At 31.0% G+C, this 14,957-nt stretch overlaps 1 protein-coding gene across 1 annotated transcript in view; it reads left to right on the top strand.

Moving 5' to 3' along the window:
* Positions 1 to 14,957, top strand: part of LOC143255017 (ubiquitin carboxyl-terminal hydrolase 31-like) — a 45,489-nt gene that overhangs the window by 24,937 nt on the left and 5,595 nt on the right. The window contains exons 2-10 of the mRNA XM_076510014.1: positions 1,549 to 1,791; positions 2,774 to 2,863; positions 4,470 to 4,663; positions 7,122 to 7,233; positions 7,875 to 8,065; positions 9,019 to 9,145; positions 11,477 to 11,596; positions 12,492 to 12,732; positions 14,224 to 14,502. Coding sequence (XP_076366129.1) covers positions 1,549 to 1,791; positions 2,774 to 2,863; positions 4,470 to 4,663; positions 7,122 to 7,233; positions 7,875 to 8,065; positions 9,019 to 9,145; positions 11,477 to 11,596; positions 12,492 to 12,732; positions 14,224 to 14,502 — 1,597 coding nt within the window. The remainder of the gene's footprint in view (positions 1 to 1,548; positions 1,792 to 2,773; positions 2,864 to 4,469; positions 4,664 to 7,121; positions 7,234 to 7,874; positions 8,066 to 9,018; positions 9,146 to 11,476; positions 11,597 to 12,491; positions 12,733 to 14,223; positions 14,503 to 14,957) is intronic.

Below are 14,957 nucleotides of genomic sequence, written 5' to 3'. Positions count from 1 at the left end.
TAAATATTTACACCATGATTTACACACAAAATATCCAGTCTGTATCCACTCTCCTGCTACATGTTTTTCAACATTGCAGAAGTAATGTTTGTTAATACTTTTTCATGCAATTTATTGGTACTTCCAAAAAAAAAAAATCCATGGGTATAATGTTCTGAAAAATGTGTGGGTCAACTGGAATTGTTGTTTTTCAGGCATTTGTGCAAAGTCATAATTCCAGAAATCTTAACTGTAGTTGATACTAGCAGTTCGCATGTAGATGTGACTGGTTGCTGTTTCTGAAAAAAAAATGTTTTCCTAGCCTTTTGTTTGTGATAAAAGTTATATAGTACTATTACTGTTAGGAAATTGTATAAACATTTTTTTCATTAAGGATCGTGTGATGACAATGTCTGTAAGCTCTTTAAAACATTGAAGTTGAATATATATATATATATAAACTGTTTTGTGCTAGTTTTCTATAGATGTAAGTGACAGCTCTTGTTTCTCACCTAGTTTTTAAAATGTCAACAAATAGGATTGAACTAGAGATTTTTAATCACACAATAAATATAGTAGTACCATGAAACTTGTTAATTATCTGATAAAACAATTATTTATTTTGTTTGGCTACACAAAACATATGCCATATGCATATCTGAACCAGTTTTTTTTTTTTTTGCATTTAGATCCGTTTCTTACTTTTAAAATACTTCATAAAGATGTTACATAGAATTGGGAATATTCATTCTGTATTTTTCTCTATAATGTTGTCCCATGTATGCGAGTTTATTATATCCTCATCAAATACTTCCACTAGGGAGATCAAACATGGATAGTCATGGGAACCGAAATATTCAGCTCAAGTAATTTTGTTTATGAATTCTATTATTTCAATTATCTGTGCACCTGTGAACAAATAATCAGTTTTAAAATTAATCATACTCATTTTGCTGATGTTAAAACTTATTTATTTAAAATGGTGTAATCTGAATTATTCAGGATATATAACATAAAAACCTTCATATATCCAGGGTTAGGTGTTGGACTAGCAGTTATGTACCTCATATGCAACTGATCCTATATTGGAAGATGGAGGTACAAGAGGCAGCCATCTTTGTCTCTTTTATTATGCAAACCGTATTTATGTAGCAGAAAGAAATGGACCTGTTTAGAGATTATTGAATCTTTTGATCAGTTTTTGTTTAGTTTTCTTGTGAAGCCATATGATTTATCTGTCACTTTTTATTGTCAAATATATAATTTATTAATATAGGACTGTGAAAATCTTAACAGTTCCAAAAATTGACAGATCTCAAAGAAAATGGAAGGGTCATATACTAATATAAAGGACTGAATGAAAATGTAATTTTTATGTAAGAACTTACTCCTCTGTTCAGTGCATTAAAACTCTAATATTGAAATTGTTTCTTGGTAATTGTGCAAATTTAAATATTCATTTTATGTTGAATTAATAATTGACCATTTTGTTTTATTACCATGCTTGTTTAGAAACAGGTTTTATTGTCCTAAATTTTAAAATTTAAACTTTGTTTTTCTCATTTCTAGAACAGTCATGGTCGAACAGATGAAGTTGTGGCAGCTGAAACACTTGCTAACTATTCCAGGTGTAACAGCAGCTTTGTTCTTGACTGGTTCCAGGGCCAGTTTCGCTCTTCACTTATTTGTTCTAATTGTCAGAAACAGAGCAACACTTTTGATCCTTACCTCTGCTTATCTCTACCCATTCCCCACCAACAAACAAGGCCAGTATTTGTAAACTTGGTACGATTAAAAGGGGATCCAAGGCAGGTGAGGACTTTTACTGTAATTGTAAATTTTTCATTTGTCTGAGAGTGGGTCAATTCAAAAGGAATCATTTGTGATTTGTATTAATTATTCACCTTTCATTTAATTAGCCTTAAACATTAAAGCCTTTTTCACTCTTAAGATTCCTTTATTATTTTGTCTATATTTGTTTTGAGACACAAAACAAGTCAATAACAACTGTTGAAGAAAATAAATATATTTTAATACATAGCATGAAACCCACATATTAATTTATGTGCACAGTTTTAAACTGTGCAGCATACATTTTAGTCCATAGATTATCCCTTATTTCTATATTAGCAAAATTTTATATTATTTTCATTGCAAATAATACTACAACCAGAACCAAATTAACCAAAATTCATTGTAATTAAACTCCCTGTAATAGTATACAAAATATGTTGTGTAACATATCTTTAGTTTGAATTGGGGTGGGGGTGGGGACAAGTGCCAAATGAATCCATGTTTTTATTATATAAAATATCTTGCAATTCATATTTAGCTTTATTTATTTTAAAAATTAGTATTTGTTTGTGCAATTTTTAAAGAAATCAAACACTTGGATAAAGTTTTGTGTGTTTTGTGTACATGTTTTTCCATTTCACACTTTATATTTAATTGTTTTGGAATTTCATATTAAAAGCATGTACATGACTTTGCTGTATTTTTGTGTAATTCGTTTTATGATTAAGATGAGTTCACTTCTTTTTTTTTTTTTTTTGTTATTCTAATGCCTAGTCGTCCTCTAGAGAAGTGTTATTAGGCTGATGAACATTTTATATAATTGTTATGTTGGTGTACTTTACATACCAGGCATAATTACATAAATTGGAAAATATATGTTTCTTGTGAAAAACAAACTTATCAGAATAATTAATTGTTTTCTATCTAACATATTTGTTTCTGGTAAGAAATTAAAAAAAAACAACAACAAAAAAACATCTGAACTTTTTGTTTTGTCTAGATCAAACTTGGTGTTAGTATGGATATTCAAGCTACTGTGAAAGAACTTAGGGTACACCTTTCAAAAAAACATCAAATTCCCAATAATCAGGTAGATTTCTGTTTTTTAATTGTAAGGTATATATTTTACTATTTCTAAAAACCACATTAGTTTTCTGTACCTTCAATTAACAACTTTCTCCAAATCTTGAAATAATTCCGAATCTATACATTGATGAGTGGTATACAGCAAATTGCTTTATCAATCTATTAACGTAATTAACTTCAGGTAGTGGTTTGAATGTGAAGCAGAATTCATTAAGTTAATTGTTTTCTAGCTACATTACGTGTCAAGATAATGTTTAAAGGCACTATGAGAGAGATTGTTTAAATGTTATTAGTAATGACTTATCTGTATTGTTTTATAAGGAATGTACATATATCACAAATAATTTTACACTTAATATATTTATTGTAAAAACAAACTCATCAGTAATAGTCATATTATTTGGTTTGTTTCTTTTTTTCTGGAATATGTTTTACAAATTGTATTCTGCAGGATGTTTTATTTCAGTTGACAGTGTTTTATATCATAAGACTGATTCTCACTACAGTGGACCCTTGGTCCTCTGCCTCTTCATATTAGTGACAATTTTAAAAAATTAGATGGTTTTTAAAAGTTAATATTCCATAAGGGAGAGTTGTTACTTGTGTATGGAAGTGCATTATGCTAGTATAATAACTAATTTACAAAGAATGATTTAAGGTTGAGGAAGTGGTTTACTTTGGGGAACATGCTATATGTCTTGACAAAACAGTACTTGAATTCTTGGTACAGTGTCAATAACCACTAAATAATAATACTCTTGAAACAGCACCACAACCTGATAAATGGTACTACTCTTGGAACAGTACCACTACTCAAATAATATTATTCTTGAACAGTATTACTGTTACTTTGTAACAGTGTCATTTCCTAATAAAATGTGATTACTTCAACAAAAACACTGACTCGTAAGTATTCTGTGATGAATGTTTGAATACAAGAATTGTAATTAACTTTTGTACCATAATACTTCAAGTAAATATCAAAACTTCCTCCTGCTTTGTTAAATGTACCTCACATGCATACACCCATACACCCAAAATGTTAATGTTCTATATTCTGTACTTGAATGATTTATCACCAGGCTTGGTAGGGGTGTATTAATATTTGTGTTTGTGTGTGTGATCAAGTTTCATGTTCTGTCTTCTATGTATAAACTGTTTAATTTGCTTTTCAAGCAAATATGAAATTATATGTTGATATTTTGAGTTGTTTTATTTTTTTTAATTTTTCAGAAAATCCATCATTGATGCTACTATTAATTCTTCTGAACTGTTTTGAATATTTAAATTGTAGAAAACTTGTATGTTAAAGTAAAGTGTATAGATTTTTACATTTCCAAATAAACTCTCACAATACATCATCAATTTTATGCAGGTGTATATCAGGGAAACTTGCAGATCATGAGTTTTTTGTTGTTTTTTTATTCAGATCATGTACATATTTGTCCAGCTAGCCAATGGAAGACTGCCATTACCAAACTATTTCAAATTATTTTTCTGATCTGTTTAAAATAAATAATTTTAAAGGAAATGTGTAAAACTATGTGATACAGTTTCACAGACACCTGTGTACATCTATCCAGCTAAGTGATGACTTTTTTTGTCCTTAGATAATTTTAATTGAAGTCCAAGATGACGGATCTCACCAGATCTTCAGTGATGAAGACAGTATATCCTCCATTGATCAGAATCAAGAAGTATATGCTATTGAAGTGCCAGCATTGAAACTGACAACCAAGTGTGGAGGAGAACACTTGCTGCTTCTCTGGACAAACAGAATTGGAACAGGATCTTGGGGAAGGACGTACGTGAATGTATTCTTTTCAGTTTCTAGCATAGCTACAGTGTACCCACTTATCAGCAGCACTAGAAATAATCCCATATAAATCCAAATCAACCTTTAGTGTGCATGAAACAGTGTTTCTTATTAACTATATCTGTAAATCTACACACAACATTTTCAGAAGAAGGTTAGTTTCTATGTACAATTAAAAAATAAAAGAACTTGTTATACTTTCAACTGCATTGGGTAGATTGATAATCAGTGTTACATTAAGACAGAAATTGATTCATTGGCTTTAAAAATAATAAGGTAAAACATCTCCCAAGTTCATGTGTATTAAACACTGCTTTTGTGTACAAGACTTGTATCAGCTGTCTGAATAATTACCCTATTTCAAACCTTGTCCACGCTTCTGTTTAAATATAAAACACAACCTTTTATTTGTTTTGTTTGTTTATTTGTTTAAGAAAATTGCACAAAGCTACATGAGGACTATCTGTGCTAGCTGTTTCTAATTTAGCAGTGTAAAACAAGAGGGAAGGCAGCTAATCATCACCACCCACAGCCAACTCTTGGGGTACTCTTTTGCCAATAAATAGTGGGATTGACCATCACATTATAATGCTCCCACAGCTGAAAGGGCGAGCATGTTTAGTGCGACAGGGATTCGAACCTGCCACCCTTGGATTATGAGTCGAGCACCTTAACCACTAGGCTGTGCTGGGCCTTGATTTGTTTTTACAATCATTGATGTTCTAATTAACTAGAAGCTCTTATGTGTTGTTTTTTTTCAGATTTCTGAAGTATTATAAAATAGAATAAAACTAGACCTTTCAAGGTCATCTGTTGGGACATTTCTGCAAGTAATTTTGATAAGACCAGTTGGTTCTTACCAAGGCAGAAATGTACAGCAACTATTTTCCACAAAAGCTGTAATGATATCTCATGTTACAAAGATAATAAATATTTGTAGAATTAATCTTGTTATTGTTATGAAGAGTATGTTATTCTTCTTTTAAAAAAAAAACGGTTTTCATATTCATTTTGTAATAAAAGGGTTTAAACGAATGGAAAGATTGAAGCAATCCCTAAACATGCAGAGAAAGTGTGTTTTTGTTGTTGCTTTTTTAATTTACCTTAAAGCATTTTCATTAGTGAGTCATTAAAGAAAACTTTCTATTTATTAGACTCTTAACTGATTATTGACTGCAAATATAAGGAGGGTTTGATTTATGAATGTTATTATAATAAGTTTGAATAAAATGTAGCATAAACAGCTTCGTTATTCAGTCTGTAATTATTTTTAGTCTAGTTAGGCTTTCAAAGGACCTCACAGAATTACAAAATAAAGTTGCTTGATGAGGAAAAATGTTTTCTGTTAAGGATCTATTTCACTGTGAAAATACTGCTTGACAGACAAAACTGCAGTGTAACAACTGTACTTCTAAACCTTGGCAGCACAACAGCTGTACTTTTAAACTTTGGCAGTCCAAAAACCGTACTTTTGAACCTTGGCAGTGCAAAAACCGTACATCTAAACCTCAGTAGTGCAGGGAAGGTTCAGTAAGAATTTAAATGTTTTTATTTTTTAAACAAACTTGTCATATCAAGTGACAGAAGTTAAATTGCTAGAAGTAAATTTAAGAACTTGGTGATCCATTACAGTTAAGTAAGAACCTACCATAGAAAAATAAAAAAAAGTGTAAGTTATGTGGATTTTAATCTACAAAAGTGATGCAAGGCCATGTTTGCAAATTTACTTCAAAGCATATAACTTAATGGAAGACTAGCTGTCAAACAATGCAAGCTTTATCTTGTTTGTAACAAATGGAAGTATGTTATTACTTTGGATGAAACATATGTTTACTTAAGCATGAAAGATTTTGGGCAGATTATTGCCATCCTGTTAGTGGGACTAAATTTAAAATATGGTACAAACCAGGATGCATGGTTTTTCCTGGAGATTTATGATGGTGGTAATTATATGTACGGTGATGGTAGTAGTTGCATGTACAGGTAGAATGACAAGTTGAACATGTGAGAAGTTGAGAAAAAACCAAGTTGAACAAGAGAAGGGGTTTATTCTGCAAAATGCAGGGCAAATAAGAATTCCTACTATACCATTCAGTAATATCAGCCATGGAATTATGTGCCTTCAAGAATTCTCACTGATGTTCAACTGATGGATTATAGAAAGCATATATAGAAAAGGACAATGTTAACCTCAGCATATTGTGAAAAACCCTCCAGCAGAGGGAAGTTCAGAAACAGAGCTTTCATATAAATAGATTACTGTTTCTAGTGGAAAGGGAACATAAAGCTTAGGCACTTGTCCATGTAGTTAATGTAAATTATATAACACGTGCATATATATATGTTTAATTATTACTTGTAGTTTATTTACAGTAGTTGGAATAAAGGAGCATTGTTTATCATTCTTTATGTCTGCTGTAAACATTGCTTTATTATGATCTGTTAGGTTTGGTTCTCCATATGTTATCCAAATCTCCAGGGAATCGACATTCAAAGAAATCCAAAAGCAAATACTTTTGGGAATGAGTAACATTTTACAAAATGGTGTTTCGTTAGAGGTAAAATTCTTTGTTTTATTTTCACTGTTTACATCTGGACAGTTGTTAGTGTTTATTAACCATAATAAAAATTAAGGGTTTCCTTATTTCGATAACCAATTAAATTATGTTGCTCTGTTGTGACACAGTTTTATTAAGTATTTCTTTTCAACTGGTTTATGTTATTTTAATGATTAAATGTTTTCCAGTTTTTGTATTAAAATTTATTTGATCAGTTGGTATTGTTTTTTTAAATTAATTGGTTTTTATCGTACTTTATAAGCATACTTACTGTTTTGTAAGGCTCACTGAATGTTGCTAGGTTTAGAAACTGTATGTTATTTCTTGTTCCTGATTAGGTTTGTTTAAGAAAACTTTAATTATTTGAAAAGGTAAATGATTTAATTACATTACTAGCTTAATGTATGATATTCTAATGTAGCTGAACCTTGTGAGATATTATTGGATTTACAGCCTAAAAATAACAGTAAAGTTACCTGCCTATGGAGTCATTGTGTTTTAATCATTAAAAAATTTCATTTTACAACTCCCACTTAGAACAGTGTTTTAAGCTGGCTATATTAGTTACTTAATGTTTTAGTTCTTATCTATGTAAATAGCTTACTTTGATCAGAAGATAATGATTATGTGTATTTTTCTAGAACATTGGAATTGTGCTGCGTCTGAGGGTTATTGGTGGAATTCCTGGAAAATGTTATCTACCCAGCGATGTGGACCATCCATTGTACATGCCAACTGTTGATCATGCTTTAGACACATCAAAAGTTACCCCTTTAACGGGGCCACAACATCTGAAGCTAGTCATAGAGTGGGATCAGGAGACCAAGGAAGAGTATGGATATTATTCTGCTCAAACTGATTCTTTATAAAGTGCCATTATTTATTAACACTGTAGAATTTGTCTATAGCTGCATCTATTGACTCCATTTTTACTAGCTGTTAATTTTGAGTTATTATTAATTAAATGTTAATGTCAGGTCCATAAAAGAATGCTTTTAAAAACTCTGTATTTGAAATAGTTTGAAGTGGCAACAGAAATGCCAGTTAATCTTGCCAGAATGTCTTGCACTGGAGTTTTTACTTATTTTACTTTTACTGTATCTCTGGTTTCTTCCAAAAAATCCTGGCAATTAAGGTAGAACTTGATAGATATTTTGAGGATTGAGGATAGTACATGAAATATTTATTTAATTTTTATATCTCTTCTAAGTAAATAATATGTTGTTACTTAATATTGGTTTCATTGACAGTATAAAATATATTTTTGTTGTGTTTTTTGTTTAGTTATTATATACACGTTTTACAGAGAGGATTATTTTTCACTGTTAGCTTAGTATATGAATTTCGAACTAACCTGAATCCAAACTTTTATGAATATTATGACGAAATTTTTTGCTGCCAAAGGATAGTGTTCTATTAAACATTCTGAAACTTGTATCTCGAGAATTATTTGTTTCTAATACTGCTATGTGTATCTGTGGTTGGAATGGCACAGGTAGCCCACAATAAGTTCAACATAAATACAGATTTCTTCTATATATTTTGTGCTTCAAAAGATCCTTCTAGATTGTAGACCTAACAGAAGTTATTCAGTCTAACTTAAGTTGTAACATCACAAGTAAACCCAGACCCTTTTTCTTTACACTTTTAATAATAACTGTTTGGGTAAGGTTTATGAAAAAAAAAAGTTATTCTGTGGTTTACAAATCATTTTATTCATGTAAATGAAAATTACAGATTGCACAGTGCAAGCTTTAAATGACAAGCCTCTTCCGTTTATTTTAGGATGATCAGTGATGTAGAAGTCTTAATGGAGATAGATACTAGTGTCCAAAAGTTAAGAAATCAACAGAAACAGATGCCGAAAGCCACTCTGGATAATTGTTTCCAACACTACTTCAAAGAGGAAAAAGTTAGTATATTTTCTTAGGAAGTGAACTGTCAGGAGAGAAAGGCAAACGAGATTATGTTTTGTGTGTTAAGTTTTAATTTATGTTATCTGTTAAAGGTATTTTAGTCTGCTGTCAGTAAGTGCTTCTAGATGGTAATAAAAAACTAAAAATGTGTAAAATGCTAAAACTCTGCAAGTTAAAGGATAAAGATATTCATTGCATCAGGTTTTTTGATGTATGCTGTTCTTTTACTGTTTATTAGCATTAAGACTTTTTGCAGACTTCTACTTTTGTTTTCAGGAGTTGTCAATATAAGGCACTGTGATACATCAACAATGATGAAAGTTATAAACTAACACCAGTACCCTAAAAGTACACTGTGTATTGGGTAAAAGACCTTTACTCAAATACATATGATTGACTGTTCAATGTTTCATTTCTGTATATAAAACTTTGGTGGTTTAATAAAATATTTTTTTCTGTGTTTTCAGTCTTCATTCAAGTTTATCCTTTTTAAAGCTTTCATACTAAGTTTCTTGGATGAAGTTTTTGAATTCTTTTTAACACTAAATCTAAATCACACTACTGGTTTTTGCCACTGTTTTGAGTTAAGCCTAGATTTAGACAGTTTACTAATCTATCCACTTCTTTATCTTCCTGCTGTATTTATCATTTTATTACATTTTTTAATGTCCAGCATGGCCAGGTGGTTACAGCACTCAACTGATAATCTGAGGATCGTGAATTTGAATCCCCGTCACACTAAACATGCTCGCCCTTTCAGCTGTGGGGGTGTTACAATGTGACAGTCAATCTCACTATTCATTGGTAAAAGAGTAGCCTAAGAGTTGGCGATGGGTGGTGAAGACTAGCTGCCTTCTCTCTAGTCTTACACTGCTAAACTAGGGATGGCTAGTGCAGATAGCCCTTGTGTAGCTTTGTGCGAAATTCAAAACAAACAAATCAAACATTTTTTTACACCTCATTCCTGATAGGAATTTTCACAAGTAGAATCATATTTCTCATGCCTTCTGTAATTAAACTTTGTTGGTCTGTCACCACATATCACTTGAAGTATGTGTACTTGGTTTTTGTTTTCTTTTTGTCCAACCTAGTTCCCTCATATATTTTAATCTCATCTAGTTTGTAGTCAGTTTGTATTTTTGTAAGCCAAGAAGTTTTACACCCATTTGGCAACCATATGGGATGACCATGTTTGGTAACAAAGATTCAAACTTGCAATCCATAAGTTATGAATTCAATGCCCAAGCCATTAGGCCTAGCATTTGTACCTTCATATGATTAGTTTTCTGCTTGTTTTTCTTCTGTGTAAATGATGTTTTAACCCATTTAGGTTTAATCTTTTGACCATCTTAAATGTTGTTCTCTGTGGTACAATTTGTTCTAACATCTTTAGTTCAGTAGTGCTCTTGTTTAGGTTATATTTCATTGTAAGATGCATCTCTTGTTTTAATCAGTACCTCAATAAGATTTGTTGTTGCCATTTTCACATGGGTTTTCCCTGTATCTTCTTGTAAACATCTTATAATACATACTGTCCTTTCAGTTTGTTCACACCTCCAGTAGATAACTCTGTAAGTAATAATTTTCAAGATTTTCTTCTCTTTGTATTACCACTTATTTGACATGATTGAGTTCTAATTTCTGTTGTAATGGAATGTATTTAGGTCTTAAATTTAAACTTCGACAAATTCTGCTTATATAATTGAGAATTATTTTAGCAAAGTAATTTAAAGGAATTTTCCCAACTCCTTATGAAAGACTAAACCTTCGAGATAATAATAGTGGACTTAACATGTTTATCCAGAAGGCCACTGATAACATCTGTGATTGTCACCTAGTACTTAACTCAACTGACCATGAAAATATTTCCATCCATGATTTGTATACAATATGTTACCAAGTTCATATTGTACTGATAAACATTTTATCTTTTAAATTTTGGTATTCCTTTGTATCTGATCACCCTATATTACCATTGTATGAATACAATAAGGATATATATCTCCTAAGTGATCTTTTTCTGAATGGTCCAACAAGACTTTGTATGAATATAATGAGGATATATCTCTTCTGAAGAACTTTTTTAAGTTGCACATCAGGGTGTTGTGTGAGCATATTGACAATGTGCATCTGAAAGAGTTTTCTGGATGACCCATCAGGACTGTTATAGAACATACTATGGCTATATCCATTAGTACCTGTGTCAAGTAAGTGGATGTTAGTGCTTTGAATGTGAGGTTCTCTTATTCTACATAAATACTACCAATTAATTTATGTTTAATTTTATATTCTGTAGTAACTTGTGTATCAAAATCTGTTTTTATAAGCTTGGAGCAGATAATGCTTGGATGTGTCCTTCGTGTCATCGAAGCCAGCCAGGAATGAAACAGCTCAGCCTGTGGTCCTGTCCCGATTATTTTATCATCCATTTGAAACGTTTCAGACAGGTAAAGAATTATTCACTGCTCATTGGATATACAAGTAAAATCTTCTAACTTCTGACTTTATTATTTTTTGCTGTTTGAAATATTTTGAGAATAGTAATTACTTAGTGCGTTATAGAGCATTGCATAAGAAACAGTTGAAGATGGTGGATACTACATAAGGACTCATAGGATCTTGCTATCTTAAATATTTACATGGTACCGTTTAGGTATTTATTTCTAAGTTTTAAGCAAAAACTGGACTTGTAATAATACAGCTGACATGGAAACTAACCTATCAGTCAGAAAAGGTGACAACTCTTGCATATTAACTTATGTGAATAAAGATTTGTGTAAGATATTAAGTAATATTGAATAAATATGTGTAACAAAGAATTAACACAGCCCTTCAAGCAAGAATTTTAAGAAAAAAATGAGTCAATTCTACAGCTAAAAATTACTTTTTAAGGAAAATATTTCAAGTAAAAGGAAACTATATGTTTATTTCCATTTTGTCATGGACCCTTTTTCTGATATAGACATTTGAACGTACAAATTGAGAACAAACCGCTGGATGCCGCATAACTGTTTACATTCAGAATTGCATTATTTTTCCTGATTGTGTATTCTCTTCCTAAACTTGAACTTTGTTAAATATATATTTGAAAGAATTGTTAATTGTTATTGTTATATGCTTAAAGCTCTTATGTAACCTTTAATATTGAAAGCATTTCTAATAAAATTAGGTTGTGGTGTAACTTATTATATTGATGTAATATATTGTTAAATATATATTTTAAAGAATTGTTAATTATTATTGTTATATGCTTAATGCTCTTATGTAACCTTCAATATTTAAAAGCATTTCTAATAAAATTAGGTTGTGGTGTAACTTATTGTGGTTGTTTTGTTTTGTTAGTCCTCCAGCCAGCGTACCAAGATAACAAGCCTTGTAGAATTTCCTGTTTCGGGGCTAGACATGACTCCGTATATTGCCCAACGTAACCATACCCTTATTCCCACTCATCCTAATGGGCTGTGGACCTGGTCACCATGGAAACGTCCTAGAACACAAAACTTCACTCATCCAGATGATAATGTGTACGAACTATATGCAGTGTGTAATCACCATGGAAACATGCAATCTGGACATTATACAGGTAGAAATCCACTGTGTTATATTAATACTTGGAGCTAATTTAGAAAAATGTTCTTCCAAACTTGAATCTCTAGAAATACTTAAGAACTGCAAGTGGAACATAATTTGTGTGAACAGTGGTAACAGTATGCTGCAGAATGTATCAGTGAAATTTCAATAATTGTATCAAATTTATGCACACACAGACTACTGTTAAGGAAGTGTAACATTTGTGTAGTTATTACCTTTATTTTAAACAAATATAATTTGGAATTATTTTTTACAGTTTTCATTATAAAAATATAGTCAAAAAGGTTTTGATTCAGGTTTAGTTTGAATCTATCAGATATGACTTTAACAGTTATTTAAAATAGATATACATCTTCAACTTATCAACATTAATTATTAATTACATTTAAGTTCCCACTAAGGGAGGTTTATACAGTTAAAAGGTACAACTGTATTTATTTCTACTCCACTAATTAAAACACAGTAGTAGCAAAACATATAAGTTCAAAAAACAAATTAATGACTAAATTGCAAAACCCTATAACTTGATGCTTTCAAAATTTGGGCTTTTTATTCATCAGGGAAAAGAGAAATGTGAAACCCCATGGTGAAAGTGCTTCCAAAAAATGGACTTTTCCTCATCATGGAATAGCTGAGAAACTGACTTAAACATTCACAGTTTGCATCCAGTGAAGCAAAGTCCCCTTTCAAATGTTCTTACATTACAGGGTTTTGTAATTTTGCATCTAATTAAAAGATTATACTGAGTTTATTTGAACTTGTATAATTATAATATACTATTGGGCTCATTTGTAGTGCTTCAATTAAAAGTTAGCACTAACTTTATTTGTAACCCTTCAAATAAAAAAAACAGTACTGAGTTTATCCTTACCCTTCCATTTAAAAGACACCACTAAGTTTATTTGCATTTTTCTCTGTTGAATTGGAATCATGCCCATAACTAATGAATACATGCACCTTGACTTGAAATTATACCTTTTGTTTTTCCCCTTAATTTCACGACTGGTACATTGTTTAGCGAAAGTAGAAAGTACAGCTACATGGTGGTATGTACCATTTTAGTATTTCATATATTCAATCACTTGCTTAAGATGATAATATGACCATGAAAGCATCATACAAAGTGTGAAATTCTCAGTGATTCATTTATTACTTTGATGATTCATTTCCTGTTATTAACAGCAAAGAGTAGGTTGAAATATTTATCCTTATGTAAGTACTTTGTGTAAAGTTGTCTAAATATAAATATGTTGTTAAATTAAATATTCCTTTTTTATATCTGTACATTTCTGCTTGACTTGCACTGTTGTTTACAGTTAGTGTAAAACATTCCCGTAGATAAACAACATATTTTTTATATGCGTGCGTGTGTTTGTGATGAGGAGTAAATTCTGTTTGGTTGTACAACTGCATGAAATCAAAAACATAACTCGTAGAGAAAACTGTTTCCTGTTTAATCAAGTAAATATTTGTGCATGTACAGGTTACTGTAGGAACCCTGTTGATGGAAAGTGGTATATGTTTGATGACACCAAAGTCACTGTTATCCAAGAAAGTGAAATAGTGACTCCTGATGCGTACATTCTTTTCTACCAACGGACAAATTTCACATCGTCATCATGTGCCTCTTCGTCTACTTCTGGTTACAGCACTGCATCATCGGCATCACTAATCAACACAGATCATTGGGCCTACCGCATGCCTCCTTTTCGTTATTTACCACCTAAGAACAGTAAGAGTCAAGATAACCTTTGTGACATAGGTTAGTATAATCATACATGTGTTTACCAAATCTAAAGTAACTATGTAAGATATTAGAATTATCATATTTAAAAACATAATTTTCTTTCAGTGTTTTAGGATATTACTGATATTTACTCCCAACAAGTATAGAACATTTTACAGACTCATCACCATTCTTTATCACTCATCTATTTCATAAATAAATAGAACATTATCATTAATATTTTTATCAGCCTTAAAGGATGTTTTCAGTCAAGGTATACATAAGGTGCATATAATATTGTATTTGTCAAGTCCAGAAACTACCTAACATTTAGAAAATGGTGTATGATTAGATGACCTCTAAACTTCTGGCATAAAGCACATCAAGAGGTCATTATTTGTGTTATGTGTTTAGTATAGTGTTTAGAATACACTGTAATTAGTATAAAGTATTTATTATATAATTCGAGTTAAATAGTTTCAACATATTAC

This window comes from Tachypleus tridentatus, chromosome 7 (assembly GCF_004210375.1).
Source record: "Tachypleus tridentatus isolate NWPU-2018 chromosome 7, ASM421037v1, whole genome shotgun sequence".
In the NCBI taxonomy this organism is placed as follows: Eukaryota; Metazoa; Arthropoda; class Merostomata; order Xiphosura; family Limulidae; genus Tachypleus; species Tachypleus tridentatus.
The sequence above is the reverse complement of the archived record's forward strand: the minus strand, read 5'-3'. Positions and strand labels throughout refer to the sequence as shown.